General features: G+C 41.5%; 2 protein-coding genes across 3 annotated transcripts; both read right to left on the reverse strand.

The window, feature by feature from the left end:
* Positions 1–69: 69 nt before the first annotated feature.
* On the reverse strand, positions 70–6,789 carry tarbp2 (TAR (HIV) RNA binding protein 2). The gene is made up of 7 exons (XM_082534614.1): positions 6,548–6,789; positions 4,634–4,948; positions 4,341–4,410; positions 4,123–4,240; positions 3,537–3,664; positions 3,106–3,301; positions 70–2,170 (listed from the first exon to the last, which is right to left on the reverse strand). Exons 1-7 carry the CDS (start codon positions 6,598–6,600, stop codon positions 2,013–2,015), a joined length of 1,038 nt encoding a protein of 345 aa, XP_082390740.1. The 5' UTR covers positions 6,601–6,789; the 3' UTR covers positions 70–2,012.
* A 6,412-nt stretch (positions 6,790–13,201) lies between these two features.
* Positions 13,202–17,295, reverse strand: sp7 (Sp7 transcription factor). 2 transcript variants are annotated; one of them, XM_082535015.1, is made up of 2 exons: positions 17,149–17,295; positions 13,202–15,958 (listed from the first exon to the last, which is right to left on the reverse strand). In XM_082535015.1, exons 1-2 carry the CDS (start codon positions 17,167–17,169, stop codon positions 14,609–14,611), a joined length of 1,371 nt encoding a protein of 456 aa, XP_082391141.1. In that variant the 5' UTR covers positions 17,170–17,295; the 3' UTR covers positions 13,202–14,608. The 2 variants fall into 2 exon arrangements, with proteins under 2 accessions (XP_082391141.1, XP_082391140.1); XM_082535014.1 differs by having other exon boundaries at positions 17,134–17,295.
* Positions 17,296–18,076: the final 781 nt, after the last annotated feature.

Consider the following 18,076-nt stretch of genomic DNA (forward strand, 5'->3'; position numbering starts at 1 on the left):
TTTGAACAAAGTATTAAGTTTTTCCATTGTGCTCATATTTAACAAAGATTATTGTATTCTTAATAAGTAGACAGTGGAAAATCTTTTATTTAAATGGCAATCTAGTCATAATACAGGTGAAAGGCTGCATTTCAAAGATTATTCCTGTGGAGCTAACGTTTTACTTCCATTTATTGTTTTTGTATCACAGCAGAGGAGCATCACAAGTTTAATGTCAGCATCACCATCAGTTTCATGCACCTTGAACTCAGTGTCAGTGTGAATAAAACTACACAAATGTGTCCATCCTGCATTGAGCGACAGACGTTTTCTGTAGTAGTGCAAAAAATAATTTTATTAAATGACTTCACAGCATTTTACCAACTAACAGCTACAGTAAGGCAAGGTGAAGTGACACAACAGGCAGTTACACTGAATACTCTGGAAGCGAGTCATCGGCTTTTATGTGGAAACTTATCAGTCACATCAACAGAAAAACAAGGGGATTGTTTTAATACTTTTGGAAGTCCACATGACATGATGGCTTTGTCTGGTGTGTGATATTGAAAGCTTAACACACGAGAGTGAGTTTAATGTTGAGAAGAACAAACATTTATTATAAAACTCACTGTACCGCTTCCTTTTTCTGCCAACACATAGCTGTGTCTTTATCGCAACAGAAATGAATTTACAAACTTAACGTAAAGTGTGAGAAAGAAAAGAAATTAGACTGTGACACATCATGAAACTACGTGAGGGCAATTCATAACGGAGTTTCCAAAATATTAATGTTCTTTAGAAAACATAGCCAAACATTCAGAGCACAGCGCAGCAGACAGTCAGCTTTAATTTGGGGGTTTTAAATGTAAGAGCCTCTAACAGTGTTTTGGGGGTTGCTTAGCTTTGTTTGTTTGGAAAGTTAAAAAAAAGGTTTGCTTACACGGCAAAAGTAGTCGTTCTGAAACATAATAGACTAATTTATGTCACTGCGTAACGGACTGATGTAAAGCCAGCATGGAGGCTAGTTTGACACATCATGAGTAATGGGAAGCTGCCTTTGCTGAATCTTACAGTAAAACTATTTTACTCCTCTGAAGACCCAGTGACATGCTTTTATTTCCATGGAAACAGCAATGTGAAACATTTCATTAAATAAAACCATTTTCAACTCCCTGATTTAACATCAAAGTTACCTTAAAAAGCCCAGAACATTAAAAACATTATCAAGACACTGGGATTTCAGATACCACTGTGTCAGTTCAACTGACCAATTAGAACATATGGGGGAGGGGTGGGGGGGTCTATTGTAAAGGCCGCACAATAATATAAGTGGACTGTTTCAGAGAGAGGGCAACAAAAGGTGTAGCCACAAATAATGTGTTTATTAAACATTAAATCATATAAACCTAATCTAACAGACCCAAACAAAGAACTAGCATGTGACAGGGGGGCTATTTTCATACTAAAACCAACATTTTTTAACACTTGTGTGTAAAATGGTTAATCTTCAAGATGATTGTCCTATGACAATAACTCAGCAGTCTCTTTTTCTTAATTTTTCTTCAAGTCTGGGCTCTTTTAGGTCCGTGCATGAAAACAGGGATTTAACAAAGCAGCAGTGAACGGATGACTCCACTCCATTTTCTTCAGACCCCTTTCACGCCCTGGTCATTTCACGGCATCAGAATTTTATCTCAAGTAATTTGCAACGTATAGTTTACCACGATAGCACCATTTATAAATTCAGATGAAAACAACTAGGGTGATATAAAAAAGTAAAAATACATAATTAGTGATAAATATTGTAAATGTCAAGTGATTTTTTTGGGGGGGGGCAACTAAATCTTCATTGGCATCATCAATAGGACTTTTAAAAAATCTCGGGGCATAAAGAGTCTTCATTTCTAAATTTGAGGTAATTCATGTTATTTGAGTTCATCACAAAAGTGCCTCCGTCATCCAAAGTAGAAATTTATGATGGCATTTTGTAGTGGTGAGTTCAAGTCTGTGAGGGAGGGGGGCTGACACGCTCGTCATTTCCCTCCTGCCATGATTTTGAGGTACTGCAGTGCATTGTGGGCTGCGTTGGCTCGGGCACCATCTATGTTTGGGGCGAAGCCGTGACACACGGTGATTGGCTGCGTGGAGAGCTCCACGAGACACTGACACAGGCCGCTGAGACTGCGCTCCTCTGAGAACAGAAGGAACAAAATACAAAATGACGAGTTTCATTTTTATTATAAAATTGATATTTACAGGATTGCTGCTACTTTTTAAATAATATCATAACATATGTGTGGTGTACTTCAGAATGAAAGATTTGACAGTTAACATTGTTATTAATACTGTACATCTAATTCAATGTACCGTTATCATATACAGGCATAATAATAATATGATCAAAACTACTGTAACTAAAACATATATAAGAATATAGTAATAACTACCCTCATCTACTGCGTACTTTAAGAAAAACTAACACTTTTGTCACGATTACATAGATCATATAGTTTGCAGAAGATAAAATAATGACCGTGACAGGTTTTAATACTAAAAAAAAGAAAGAAAATGTGTGTTAATTACACAAATAAATCGAGCAGAGATAACAAACAAATGCCAATAATTCGATTCATTAATGTAAATCTGCTACGTTAAACTGTTGTTTCGGTGAAGAGCTTTAAGCGCCTTGTGATTTGGCGCTATATAAATAAAATTGAATCGAATTGAAACTGTCCACATTAAAAAAATGGTTCTACATAAAACCAAGATAACAAGCAGCTGCAGGCTACTTCCTCAATATCTGGTGACAGTAATAACGACCACAACACAGCTTGCCTTTTTTTTATGGGCATGACATCAAAATCTACCCTGTATCCTCTGCAAGTGCGTGCAGATGGTGCAAACCAGATGTGAAACAGTAAGAGGCTTTCACAACCTAACAGATCTTAAGCAGCGCAGTGAAAACTCCACTGAATTACCATATTTAACAGATACTAACAAAAATGCAGCTCTTCCTGTCAGCAGGCGCATCAGCAGCGGCTCTTTACGCTTTGTATACCATCCTCCTTTTAACGAGAATGCAAGAACGCAAGAGAGAAGTGTGACAGGTACGGTCTGTGAACTCACCAAGGTCCAGGTAGCTGACATCAAAGCGCTGCTCCAGAGACAGTTCACTCAGCAAAGAGCAGAAGTTGGAATCAGAGGGCATGCCCAGAGGGTGGCTGCGGAGTTGGAGGATCTTCTCACCGGCAGAGTTACGCAGAGAATCCCACGTGCAGCTGAAGCCTTTACTTTTACCCGACTCCGCTCTGCTGCCCATGTTCTGTGCATGCAGGAATTAATGGACAATGTCATTACGTGCAATAACCATGAGACAGAAGAGTAACAACAGAGCATATGAATCAGAGATTATGCTAAATTAATAATGCTTCAGGAAATACAGAAAAATGAAATTTACAAAAATAGTTTGTTACTACGTAGAAGTGAACTAAACTCTAATTCCTCTAATGATGCTTAATAAACATTTGTCAGTCAGTGTAACAGCGTTTGATTCCCACCATAGTAAATGTATCATCTTCGGCATCAGGATCATTGCTGGTCCTCATATCTACGGGGACATCATGTATGCGTGACAACATCTTAGCTGCTGCGTTTCTCTTGGCTAGCTTCTTAGATGTACCACTTCCTGGAGAGGAAGAGGAGATTGCATCAGAAACCAAAGGATGTGCTTGATATCTCTTAAGTTTTCATGCTTTAAGAGAGTAAGTCAAGGAACGTCACAACTTAGTTGACCAGTGTGAAAGGTGTAACAAAAGATATATGATTTTGCTCAGTTTTATTAAGCTGTTTTCTATCAATAATATTTCATTAGTGAACACACACACACCCACACACAAAATTGTGTTTTCATGTCTTTGTGGGGACATCTAATTGACACAATGCTTTTCCTAGCAGCTTACCTTAACCATTAAAATTGAATGCCTAACCCTAACTGTAACCCTGACACTAAAACCACATTTTGAGTCTCAAAAATGAAACTCGTGGGTCAGGCATTTTGTCCCCACAAAGATATGTAAGCATGGTACACACATACACACATACACACGCGCACGCAGGCTGAGAGATTGAAACAAAGCAACGTACCGATTTCTACAAATCTCTCCACTCTGCAGGTCATGGTGAACTCTTTGCGATGTGCTGGACCAGACTCTTGAGTGACCGTGTACTCTGGCAAACGCCATCCTTTCTGCACCACCAGCTCCTGACAGAACAAAGTAAAAAAAGAAACCAAAAGTTGGAAAATTTATAAGCCGCAGAAATAATGAGAGCAAAATGAAACCTTGGTAGCTGTCTGCGTTTACCTGCAGAGCCCCTACAGGGTTGCATTCAGACTGCTGTGAAGTGCCTGTGGTCTTCATCTCTGACTGGGCACTACACAGAGGTTGAGAAAAAACAAAAAAGGAAACAATGAAACCACACAACGCTCTATCTTACTCTTGTTAAGTGTTGAAATGCTCTTCATAACATTCAGGCTGGCCTGCTTATTAGATGTTTAAAGCAGACTAAGCTGTATGGATAAACATTTTTAAATAATTTTAACTGTAATGAGGTTGTTTTATAAGAAAATAAATAAAAATTAAACAGAAAAACTGACCCATCTGCATCAGTAGACACATCAACCCCAATAAACCCGTCTACTCCAATACCAACTCCAGCAGGACCTCCGAGGCCTCCCTTTAGCATCTTCAGAGCAGCCTCAGCTGCTTTGTGCTTGGCTGCCTTCTTGCTGGGCCCCTGGCCGGTGCAGCTGATCTCTCCAACGGAGACGCGGAACGTGAAGTTGGGCTGGTGGGCCTGTCCCTCGGCCTTCAGCAGGTCATACACTGGGGTCTTGCCTATCCGCGTTCCATACTCCTGCAGCAGACTGATGGGCGTCTTTCCGGGATTCACAGCCAGCATTTGCTCAATACTACATAAGAGAAAAACCTCGCATGAGACAGACTCTCCAGAAACACCTTTTCATGCAAACAAGAAAAATAATTGTATATAGGGTTTAATATACTGTGTGTAACTTCATAGTTTTACTTTGTTATTTCTTATTTATTTTTATTTTCATTTTTATATCTATATTTATTTTATTTTTTAATCACTCTAGTTTTTTATTCCATTAAAAAATTAAAACAAAAACTATTAGGAGAGTAAAAATCTCACTAAATATTACGGGGAACTATATTTTTGATACTTTTTCTATATATTTTGAATTCTCTGTCTTCAAATTAGAGTTACAGAAACAATTACAGTTACATATATCTATGCTTATATTCACCAATTAAAGGAGATTTTAATTCCCCTGAAACTTGACAGAAATATCAAATAATGTTGACAGAAGAGTAGAATAAAAAAATGAAGTAAAAAGAAGAAAAATGCAATGATTTCAAAGTCTGATCTGTATAAAAATATATGGCTGCAAAAATGATCATAAAACATCTGTGCAAAGTTGTGCTTCATTCTCACTGGAGAAACCAAACAGCCACTTCATAAATGCACGGCACAACACAGAAGAGCCACCTCGACAAGACAAGACTCAGCTGTACTCTGCATCTAAAGGTCAAAGGTCACTCTTTCAAGGATGTCAATATTCACATTTTGGACAAAGAAGACAGTTTGAAAGAGGAGTGAAAGAAGCCATCTATTTGAAGCACCATTTTTGAACTCTCTGCCACCTATAGTGTAGTTTTGCGATCTCTTCCCATGTAACTCACATGATAGGGTGAAGCAATGTCTCACAGTGGGTTCACCCGAAACCTCTGCTGATAATGACCAACACCCTGTTTCACATCTTGGCCCATGTGATGAGGCACATGATCAACAGTTGCTTACAATCTAGGACTTTCCAGCATTTGGTCTTAGAACTGACGTAGCTTCTCAGATGAGAGGTAAAACATCTTCAAGAAACTCAAAGAAGTCCAGTCCCTTTTCTTTCCAAGGTCCTTAGATTACGATGACCTGGACGACTGAGAACCTACACAGACATTTCTTTCTCAAGCCTTCAAGTGCAAGCTGTCCACAGTAATGTGCTTTAATAATGAATAATTCAGTGTTACAACTAGATAAGCTCTATGGAGCTCAGGTCCTCAAACATGGATAGACTTAGACCAAAAAAACAAACAAAAAAACCTTTTAGTGGAGATTTCCTGTTTAATGCACGTGCTGTAGATCAATACAGCCATCGCTGATCTAATTATTCATTAATAGTCACTTTCTATGGGAAAGGGGAAGCTTACAAAAGTTTTCAGTGTGAGTGTAGCCACTTTATTATCGGAGAGTCTGAACACAGTGTGGAAACTGAGTAAAACACCACGAATGTCACCAAAGTCTCCAGCAGCCCCGATGCCGTCATTCTGGCGTCACAGTTTTGCAACATGCAGCTGTCAGGAAAAAAAATGCTAGCAGCTCGTGTTTACAGCTCTGTTTCTGAAACCCTACTAAAAGCCAGCCTTCTCGTCTTGTTTGTTACTGGAGGAGGAGTGTGGTGGTCTGACCGGGGGAGCTGTTAGCTTAGCTTTACCTGGAGCACCCGGAGTTTCTCTTCCAGCTGTCCGATGCTGTCTCGTCGTTCATTCCCTATTTCACGCAGACAGAGCCGGTCGGTTTCGGATGGCAGATCCCCCCCACCAAAACAGACACTTGCTTTCATCAGACGCTGTTTATTGTTCCCCCTTACAGATGATGAGGCGACGGCATAAAGCAAAGCCCCCCCGTCACTGCCGCCCCGACAGACTACAATAGCGGAGTCCTCTGGCGCGATGATATGACGTCATCGGCTCACTGCGAAACATCTGTTTTGGCACATTTAACGTTGAGATTTCACGAAACATGTCTTTCTATGGATGGTACAGACAGAAGTAAACAACAGGCGTCAATCCAAGTATTTATGCACATTAGAGAGGTAAAAGATTCAGACATTCTTCTTTCGGCTGTTCCCTGTAGGGGGCGCTAAACACACCATCTGCTGTAGCATCGTCTTCTGTCACACCACCCTACTACATGTCCTTTTTCGCTGCATCTATGGATCTTCTCAGTGGTCTTCATCTTTCCCCCAGCTTGGCAGCTTCATCTCCAGCTCAAATCTCAGCATCTTCAGCTCTGCCTGCTGTCTTTTGTGAGAGCCATCATCTCCAAACCGTGAACATGGTCCACATTTTTTGGTAAATGATCGCTTTCACGGTAGCCAATCTTCCACCTCAGGCCACTGAGGATTTAAAAACAGATTGATAAGAAAATAGAGAAGTCCTGCATCACGTTGACTTACATTTGTTACTTAACTTTTAAGTTATTTGTTTAGCCTGTAAATAAAAAAAATGGCCTTACAGTTTATTTTTTTACAGTAATTTCTACAGTTGTATATGTTTTGCATGAGGTAGCTACACTGTGTATGTGCCCAATTATAGGCTACAGATTTTGATAAGTTTTACTGGGAATGGTGTGGTGTTCCTAAATGTAACCAGAAGAGGGCGACAGTTAGCTATAGATTTCCCCTGCTGACAGCCCTCCCTGTCGGGTCCCTGGGATGTCCAGCACCTGTCATATCCACTACAGACCAACGTGGCAACACGAGAAATTCCTTTCGTGTAGTGGACTGACCACCCTAAAGCTGAAAATAAGGTTTCGAAATCAGATATGCCCCAAAGTGTTTATTCTGAAAACATCCAGAGTTAAACCTCTACATGGAATAAAAAGGTTATAAACTTTCAAAATAAACATTTTCAGCACTTTTAATTTATTTTAAACAATTACAATGAAAAATAATTTACCCAAGTAAATGTTTTTACAATGATATTACAGTCAGGCAGCTCTTTTAATTTGGGATCTTTTTCCCTGCTTGGTTTGGAAAGATGTGTCTTCATAAATAGCCAAAGCAACCGTGCAGACCCCAGAAATCATCTGAACCCACAACGTCAGAGTCTCCTTTCCAAATTATGTAGCAGCGCTTTCGTAAAATGTTTCATTTTATTAGCATTTTCCACCTTTCCATGAATTATCTTTAATTCCGGGGATCAACAATTAATCCCATGATGGTGCGCTTGCAAAGCCCTGCTGGCCACTGTCGAACCGGAGCTCTGAAAACTTCGTCCACTGGCATCAGCGTGTCAGTGTGGATAAGCCCGCTTTGCCAAACGCAACACAAAGTGAACTGGCCATGACAATGAGTAGAGCTGCCTCCCATTTGAACTCCTAAACCTACAATCCGAGCAGCGTGATTTATCACTGACCTGAGTATCTGTGACCGGAGTGCACCCCTCCTCCTCATTACTCATACTTTCAGCGTTAATTTGTCTTATTCTCCGAGACTTTATTTATCAGCTGAAGGCTCCAATTTATTGACCTATAATGTGATAATGTAAGCGTTTTTATTGAGCTTGTGGTTAAATCTTTGACTGAATGAGATCAGCGATGAATGCCATCTCTTAGCAGTTACAGTATACTTCATCCAAATTGTATGCGCACATCCACAAACACACTTTCCTTTTCCCTGCCTTGGCCTGGTGCATTAGTATGTGTGGTTCTTTGCTTGCCAAAATCATCAGTAGATATCTTGAAGCCTCGAGCTGCTCTTTTTCCCTCCTTCCACAATATGATATGTTTCCTTTTTTGTGTGTGTTTTGATCCTTCTCTTGCGGCCAGGCTACGCTGTGGTGAGGCGCGGGTTCGAGTGGCGCTCCTGTGTTATTTTTGGCAGCAGCAGTGGTTGGTGGCTGTTGAGGAGAGAGGAGACAGAAGGGGGATAGCATGAAGACCAAAACCAAGGCTGTTTAAGGGATTTCTGTCTGAAGGAATTGCTTTGTAATGATCGCACACTCATTATGGATGTGCGTGCGTGCATATACATTCACTCACGCACACAGAAAAAAAAAGCTGGCATGCACATTTGTTCATTTAACACTTCTCAAACACCTCATATACATGCTCCCATTCACGGACCACACACTCTGTGGCTAAATTGCCCAACCTGTGATTTCTTTTTTCTTTTTCACTGAATCTACACGATCCACTAGCTGTCATTTGAATATATCAGCACAGTCACACATTTGGTTAAATTTCTGTGTTTCTGTCACACTGGGAGTATCTTTTGCTGTGAATGTTCTCTCTTTCTCTGATGGAACCAGACTGAGACTGACATGCTCAGGCAACACGCAGCGTCAGACATTCACGCCCCTCCCTCTGCGCTTCTGAAAACACCATTTGAAAAAGATTTTCTCCGACTCCGCTCTTGGCCACAGATCAAGAGAACGTTATTACTCGACTTTATTTATTTATATATTGTGGTGGTAATGTGTGTGAATGTATGCGCGCTTGTACGTATGTGTGAGTGAGTGATATGTAATTGTGTATGTATGTGTGTTAACCCGCAAAGATATTTCAATTTCTTCAGAATATTAAATAAACATGCAGCAGCAGCAGCAGCTTCAGTGAAGCGCTGCCTGCCAGTGGGTTTTGGGTTGGATGGGTGGCGGTGGTGGTGGTGGTGAAGGGGGAGAGGGGGTTTGTGGCCGTGGCTCTGGGGGGGTGAGGCAGCTCATGGTCAGGGCCCCCGCCGGACACACTGGCGCCTCGCGCTGGAGGACTTCTGAACCACCACACTCCTCCACCAAACCCTGCCAACCCTGGCTCCCAGCTCCCACTTCCAACCCAAATCGCTCCGTTCTCCTTCTGCGTTTCGACTCTCTGTCTCTCTCTCTTCTCCCTCCTTCCTCCCTGACTGTTTTTTCCTTCTTCAGTTTCCTCATTCTGTTGATTCGCATCCAGATTCATTTACTATTCGACTCCGTTCTTTTTCTCACTTACTGCTGTTCTTTCAGTGGCGGTTCTCCCCGACTCTGTTTTCTCTACCTTTTCTCCTGAGAGCTGTGGGTTTTTACACCTCCGCCACCCCTTCTCTGCACTGTCTCTCTTAAATCCCTTCACTTTAAATGTTCCAAGGAAGTATTTAGTGGCTTGACTTAAAAAAAGTAAACAAGGATGGTTTGGGCTCTGTGTCAGTCAGAATACCGTCAAGATAGTAAGCATTTTCAAAAGGAAAGAACACTTTAATGGTGCTCTAGATATTTGTAACGGTATTAGGTTATAATGGGCCATCAATTTTCTGAGTGGTTTTCCAACCAGCTCCAAGAGATATAGGCCTGCTTGTCTTGAAAGAAAGAAACTTTCCATCATGGCAAAAATGGGGTAAACCGTGCTTTGCTGTATATGTTCTCGTGATAGATTCTGTTAAAGCTGTGATTTGCACGCGAAGACAGTCAGGATTGGGCGTACGTGATAATTGACAAACAGCCCACGTGTGCACCTCATTCAAAGCCTGTGAGCAAACGTGTGTGTGTGTTTTTTTCTTCAAAGAATATCAACTGCACCTATTACTGCGCATATTTGACTTATGGATGCCAAACATCCTAAGTTGAGCAGATATGTCTTTACGTGTCACACATGCAATTTTCTTAACCTAATTTTCCCCTGGAAGCAATTTGTCATCCGGAGGCCATTAAATGGGAAGCATATTATCTTTTTAAAGGGGCACAGAGTCACCCACAACCCTCCCACAGTTCCTATAAACAAAATGGCCTCATTTAGTGGTGCATTTGGTGCGTTGGGCAGTGAGGGAGCACTTCTTTTTAAACTTTAAAGGAACTTCACAGACTAGGGGAAAAAAGCTTTAATATTGTAAGATTAGCATTGGAAATAAGAGAAGCATTACAAGTTTGATGGTGTGAGGCGCACGGCTTATACTTGATTCATTAACACCAAGGTCGGCCAAACCTCGATCGCCAGTGTTACGGTGAGTGTAGCACAGCGAGGAGATTTAGGAAGTAATGCAGTAGGATTGGGATTGAGTGGAATTTACTGCGCAAATAAAGCAAAATCCACAAAGATGCTTAATCACTGAGAGACATCTTTTGTACTTTGAACTTTTTCATAGTGCAGTTTCCGCTTCAGCCACGTAAAGCATTGCTAAAAAAGATAAAAACAAATCATCAGCAAAGCATGCTTGACCTTTTTACCTCTTGCCCTCTGTTACCTGTAATGTCTTTCTCCTTTACCTTTGTTTCGTTTAGCCTGACCTCTTTTGCTCTTCGGGTCGTGCTATGGTTCACTCAGGTCACTTTACTTTTCCACTTTGCCACTAAAGCCTTATCTTGTCGTTACTTGCGGCCTGGCTGTTGAGCCTCTGGGCATGCTGACATTCTTTCCCATTTCAGCCCACTGTTCGCCACAGAGACCCAGGCACACCTGCAGACACCTGCGCTTTTGTCCTGCCTCTCACAAACCCCCGCCCGCACATGCGGGCAGGTAGAGGTAGGGGTACTTGTGCCTGTGGCTATATCAGAACACAGCCCATTGTTTTATGTGACTAATCAGTTAGGACCGGATAATAGCAGGAAAAGAGGTTAATTAGCATTTTGTTCAACACATCACGATGAGGGCTTTCATTCTAATGAACTGGAATCTGATCCCCTCCCCGGAGTAATTCATTAAGCTTGAGTTTGCGTAACTCATCGAGTCGTCAACGCTTAACAAAACACCGGGCGAGGAAATATTCTAAAATTGCTTCTTTGTTTTTGTTAGATCGGAAATTAGTTGCACGATGGCTTAAGCAGGTGTGTCTAGGATCCTCTGGAATAACCTTTTTAGTCTTATTAAGTCTGCTTTTGATTTTGTAAATGGAGCAAATGGGCACTTGTGGGCAAACCATATGGAACAGATTGTCCCAGCTTCTGCTTTTTGCCTCTATGTGTCACTGCATGTATATTTTCTTTTTACGCTGTTACTTGAAGAAACACTTAATGTTTCCTGGCTTTCTAAATAAAAGAAGTAAAAATAAAGTTAAGGCTACAGTATACCACCACCACTGCAAAGGCAGTGTATTTTAAAAAGGCAGAAAATACCAGTAGTAGCAGAGGTTTTAAAAGCCACTGACCGTCTTCTTAACCCCCCCACCCTCTCTCGCTGGCCTGACACACCCTACCCATACCTCATTCCCCATGTTTGCCTTTTATGTTGTGGACTCGACCGTGTGCCCACTTCAGACCACCATAAACATGTCGGCCCTTGATGACAGAGTCGGCCCCGGGACGTTTTATATAAATTGACCTCAACTACAGCTCATTAGAAGCCCTAAATTGGAACCATGCAGCCTGGGAAGTGTAAATGTTACAATAGTAGAGTCAGTAGATTCAGGGGGGTTCAAACAGCGCAGGTCTCCTCTTCACTTCTGTCATGAAAGTCTTTACTTTTATGAAGCCAGTGTTTTGTTTCCTGTTCTAGTTTAATGTATTGTAATTGTTTACGAATTGAGATTTTCCATGAAACTTGACCATATCTCTAAATTTGTCATGTGTGCTTGCCTGCCTTGCTATATCTTGTTGGAAATATGCTTAATTATGATAAAGATTAGCTCCTTAAATCATTGTTGTCTGGCACTGCTACTGGTGCACATATCTGGGGCCTCATTTGGTCTATCCTGAGGCTATCTCTCTTTTAAAACACAGCGGGAAATCCGCCCTCCTAAAGTATTTTTATTAGTCTGGAAAAGCCTGAGTAACCTGACAAGAAAGTGGTGAGAAGGACAAACAAGTGCCACTTGTTGGGACTTTAACTCTTCCTCAAACCCCAGGAAAAGTGGCAGAGAAAAAGAGAGGCGTTTTAAAAGATGCTTGGGGGATCGGCTCGGCCTCTTCTCAGCGTCTGTATCTCCACATCGTGTCTTTCGTCCCGCATCCTTCCTTAATTGGGGTTCTTTGTTTGACCGCCTCCCTGGATAAACAATACAACCACAGCTCCCCTGTCCTAATCCCCTCTTCTTCTCTCTCCTGACTCTCCTGGAGCATCGCTCTCAGTAATTACCCCTCTCGAGCTGGAGAGTGGAGTAATTGTCTTGAGTGTAACTACAGTGGATCTCTGAAAGGGGGTCATTGTGTGGAGTTAAGACTCCAATTCAGTGAACAGCTTTGTTTGTGCTGCAAAAGATAATGAAAGTATTTGGTTAGCCAGGCTGAGGTGGAAATACAGTAAGATATGAAAAGAATGATGTGAAGTGAGGCGAGAGAAGGGGATAAAGTGTGATAAAATGATAAAGTGAAGGCTCATGGAAGAATTGCTTCTCATTATTTCCGTCTTCATGTTAAAGCTTCCTCTCTGAAGGATTTTGTGTAGGAACAACACAAAAAAATTCTCTTTCAAATTTTTTTTTACTCTTAAAAGCACCAAAATTGTCATTATTCCACACCATAAACCTTACAACATGTGTACCATGCTTCATCGCTATTTACAGTATCTTTTACACTCATTTCACAACAAGTCAGCAAACACCAGGACTTCAGTTCTGCCTAAATAACAAAATTAATAACCAAAAAAAATTAAGCTTTTACTTTACGTTCTTTGTTGTTGTAACCAAAGCGTTCTAGACATCATTTCTTGTGGAAAGTTATACAAAACATAGAAAATGCATAAAAAAATAACACACCTATATACATATCTATATACTGTTGTCAATATATAGTATGCACAAACAAGGAAGAAAGCCCTTATTGATCATTATTTTGCCAGGTATGGAAGACTTCACAATTAAAAGATTATATAAGAATTAGTTTACACGCACATTTAACTTCAAGGTTTATAAATAAAACTTTTAAAACAACCCCCAAACTCTTCCTTATAGCTAATAAATAAGAAAAAACAGTCTTAATTTAATGTATTTCATTTTCTTTTTGGCCGGCTTCAACCATCTTGCATTCTTTTTTTTCTTCAGGTATTTCCTGCAGGTGCAAGATAATCTTTCATGTGTATAATTTAAGACATAAATTAGATTATTAAAGTAAATATGAAATTAAATTAGACATGGTAAGAAGCAAACAGCAAACAAAGGTGAAATGCAATACCTTGTACAACAGAGTGTCTTTGGCAACAAAAAGCTGTAAGTGTAGATTGTCCATTGATTGTTTCAAGAATAATGAATAAGTATCAAAGTACAGCTGTAAATCAGATTTTTCTCTAGGCATGCAATGCTTCATCGACTCCATCATCCTGACCATAAGTCTCGTTTTAAAACTACTTTCCTTTTGCGGCTTCAGAGCTCTTTTCCTTCTGCTTTTGCAGATTAAATTTCCCCAGTGGTTTGTCTCATTTGAAAGGCAGAAAATGTGTGTAGGCTACAAAATTTGTGCACGAGCATGTTTACTTGTATGTGTTTCCGAGCAGACGTACTTTTGTGTATCCCCCTGCATGCATGCATTATGGATGTTTGCACATTTGCTCATAGTTATTCCTGTTCACATGTGCATATTGTGTTCATTTATGTCTCGGTCACTCATATTTGTGCATGTGTGTCTGCATACATTTGAGGATCGCTATATGTTTGCAGGCTTGGTCATATTTATGCTTGTGTGTGTGTGTGGTCCAGAAGTGATTTCTACCTTTATCAGTCCTGTATCATATCAAGTCTTTTCAAACACTGTCTCCTTTGTATGTCTTGAAATAAAATACAGTTTTGTGTTTGTAAGGTGAGTTTTTTTCCTATTTAAAAAAAAAACAAAAAGAAGAAAAGAAAACACCTCTAAAATTTCAAGACTTCATCAAGTCAGATCTCCAACAATCCACTGCTGTTCTCCACCCCGTTAGGCGTGCCAGTCTTCTCATCTCCGTTGGTGATTTGGTCAGCGACAGGATTGGTAGGTACAGCGCTGGAGTTGAGCTCTGTGGTCTCTTCGCTCCGAGAATCTGCGTCTCCCTCCACAGCTACAGCTTTGCCCTGCATTGCAGAATCTGCGTGGGTCTTCTGATGCTTTGAGAGGTGGTCGCTGCGTGTGAAACGCTTGTTGCACAGTAGACAGGTGAACTTCTTCTCCCGCGTGTGGGTGCGCACATGCCTCTCCAGTTCATCAGAGCGGGTGAAACGTTTCCCGCAGAACAGCCAGTTGCAAACAAAGGGCCGTTCGCCGGTGTGCCAGCGCAGGTGGGCTTTCAGGTGGGAGGCCTTGCCGTAGACTTTCCCACAGCCCGGGATGTGGCAGCTGTGCACTGGTTTCTTCCTCAGGGATGCAGCAGAGGCTCCCAGCCTCTCCAGCTCCTGGCAGTTGGGGCAGTCGCATGAAGACCGGGTGGGTGTAGCCCCTCCGCTGTAGCCCCCTGATCCCCTAGCAGGCTTTAGGCCCATGGGATTCTCAATTAGCCCTGCACTTGGCACAGGTTTGGGCTTGTACATGTCCTGGGGCAGCATGTGCTGGGAAGGTTGGAGGAGATGTGAGGAGGAGCCCAGTCCCACGGAGGGGTAAGGAGCTGGGTTAAGTGGTGTAAAATCGGTGCTGTAACTGGGCAGCTGTGGGCTAAGGGATGCCTGTGGTGCCACAGGCTGCAGGGAGGCCTGCAGACCTCCATCTGCTTGGGGCTGGGTTGCTGACAGCCAGTTGGAGTTGGGATGGACATCCCACCAGGAAGATGTAGCATTAGCTGGAGCAGCAGTTATGCCAGGGTGGATACCAGCCTTATACCACGAGCCATAGGGGTGTGTCATATCCAGCGAAGTATACACACTGGTGAGACAATCGGCTGTAGCATGGGCCTTGGACACTAAAAGAGACGGGTCCTGTGAGACCGAAGTCTGGAAGGAGTGAGAGAAAGGGTTATATTCTGTAGTGTAGCCTCCGGCTGAAGGAGGGGGACTTCCAGTGGGTGTAAGCAGCCCGCCACCTCCTCCTCCTCCAGCTGAAGTGAAGGAGCCAGTGTAGGAGTCTGCCAGGCCACTGCTGTCTGTGGTCCGCCCGTTCTTGGCTGTCTGAAGGTCAGAGGTCATGTTGTAGGGCTTCTTTACTGGAGAGGTGCTGGCAGTCTTACCGGGTGTAGCTGAATCCCTGACAGGGCTGGTGCTGCCAAACTTGTTGCAGGTAGCTGTTAACATAGCCAGAGGACTGGAGCCATAGCGTGCGTCTTCCTGGGGAGGAGGAGACACGGGAGAAAATTAGACTTTCTGCAGGAAATGGCTGCTTGCTGCTGCCGCTTCTGTCAGTGTCAACTCTAATAAAAAACGTATGTGTGACAACCACCGCTGGCTTTTCCTCCTCTCTCTGTTTTCTAAGTGGTCACGGCAATTTTAAGCAGTGGATGTTTGTGTTTGTAAAGTTTCAGCTGTGCTCAGCAAAGGAGGAACTCCCTCACTTTTAGTTTTGTCCAAACTGCTTTCGACCAGCTTAAATTAATTTAACATTTATGTTTGCTTGAAAAATACAAAAATCCACCTGAATTTACAGTTCTCCTCATACAGACGATTTAAATATGTACCAGGTCATCTAACTGCCATCATGGCAACGAGCTATTGTTCTCGGTCGTGATCTTATTATCTACAAAGCAAAAAATGTGCCATTTTTGAACTGAACTGATTACATCAGATTATATATTTGACTCAAACATGTCACAAGAATTTAATTTGATTTATGTTAGGTTCCCACATTTCAGAGACTTTCTGCTGGATGCACAGTTTACACATGGATATAACTAATAAAACATCAGCTTATATTCCTGTATTTCTGTTTAAACTGTGCGCTGAGGTGTCAACTATCAAACCAGCTGTGACACATCTGTAACTACAGCATGTAACTTTTAATATTCGTGGTTAAAAATCAAATATTCTGCTAACTTTTAGATATAAATCTGACTCACTCTCAGTTCATTCACTTTCTCTCACAACACACTCTGGTTGAACTCCCTTCTTCATGCAGATTTTCCTCTGTTTTGTAAGTAATAAAAAGTCGTGACATCCTTTAAGATGAACTAGCCTGCTGCCCTTACAGGACCTGTTATCTTCATGTCTTGCACCTCTGACAGTTCCCAGATAATGAGCAATCACATCTTAAGGAAACGCCAAATTTGTGCAAATATAGGCTCGGTGTGAATAGAAATATTTCAAGGCACTTTCAGCAGCTTAGCCTTTAGTATATTTAAATCTCTTTTATCACTCTTATTTTTTTCTCTCTCACTATGTATAATAACCTATGAGACGACCTGAAACTACTGGAAGTTTCTTCCTTAGTAACTGCACGACTTTCTTATAAATATTCCACCATCAAAAGTTTGTATTAAGAAGAAGGAGAAAAATGAAAAGCTACTTACAATTACATTCCCTACCTCCAGAATAGATGCGGCCATCCCTGAGAAACAAAATCCTTAGGAAGCTGAGGGGAGTGGGAGCAGCGCAGCTCAGAGTCCCGGGACAGTTTGGAAGAAGTTGGGCTCTAACGCGGGGAAGTGTTTTGAGGCACTCGGGTCCCGCCCCCTAATTATAGGCTATGGGCTCTTTGAAGACTCGCTAAGAAGCAATAAAAACCCAGAGCCGAGGGAAAATGGACGGAGATTGGTGGCTAAAATCAGGACATCCCACCTCCCCAAACGAGAGTGTCGAATCTTTTTTTTTTCAATATAAATGCATGAATGGGTTAGTCATCAATCACAGTGTGGACATTATTTCAATTTCACTGGCATTATTTTTTCCACTGGGATTAGTCCAGTGGAGTCTGAAGGAAACGACTACATTTGACATCCCCTCAGAGAATTATCTGGATGGACTCGTCTATAGAGACGCTCACGCACGCCCTCAGTTATAAGCTGGCTGTGTTAGACACTAAACTGCAAAACTGCAAATAAAAAGTGCGAAACGACTTAAGCTTTCTCTTCTGCTTCTTCTCCGAGAGAGCAAAATAACAAAAGAACGTGTAGCCTCTGCCACATAAATTTAAAAAGAAGAAAAAAAAATGAGTTGACCGAGTCTGTGGTTTCTATCAGAGATTTTATTATTCTGGTTTCAACCCTCTCTCTGTTTCCAATATTCTTAAACGCATTTAACTGCCTTTTCAGACATTAACTGTGATGGTTAAAGAGGTTAAACTACAGAGGCATGCGAAGAAGAAAAGGATCCAGTCATTAAATAAAATAAAGAAAAGATTATCACATCAAATAAAATGAATTAAAACGCTTAGTTTAAAAAAAAAAAAGACCAAAAAGAAGAAGACTGTTTCCTTAAAGTGGGAAACAGGGGAAGAAATAAAAGATTAAGATT

The sequence above is a fragment of the Aulonocara stuartgranti genome (genome assembly GCF_965226115.1).
Source record: "Aulonocara stuartgranti genome assembly, chromosome: 5".
Taxonomy (NCBI): Eukaryota; Metazoa; Chordata; class Actinopteri; order Cichliformes; family Cichlidae; genus Aulonocara; species Aulonocara stuartgranti.

What these genes read in the sequence shown, in the direction of transcription:
- tarbp2 (XM_082534614.1), bottom strand. Translation starts at nt 6,600, where the DNA reads ATGAACGACGAGACAGCATCGGACAGCTGGAAGAGAAACTCCGGGTGC. An exon ending in AGAAACTCCGGGTGCTCCAG is followed by an intron (nt 4,949 to 6,547) that starts GTAAAGCTAAGC and finishes TCTCTTATGTAG; the next exon opens with TATTGAGCAAATGCTGGCTG. An exon ending in AAGATGATACATTTACTATG is followed by an intron (nt 3,302 to 3,536) that starts GTGGGAATCAAA and finishes CTGCATGCACAG; the next exon opens with AACATGGGCAGCAGAGCGGA.
- sp7 (XM_082535014.1), bottom strand. Translation starts at nt 17,169, where the DNA reads ATGGCCGCATCTATTCTGGAGGTAGGGAATGTAATT. An exon ending in TGGAGGTAGGGAATGTAATT is followed by an intron (nt 15,959 to 17,133) that starts GTAAGTAGCTTT and finishes CCTCCTCCCCAG; the next exon opens with GAAGACGCACGCTATGGCTC.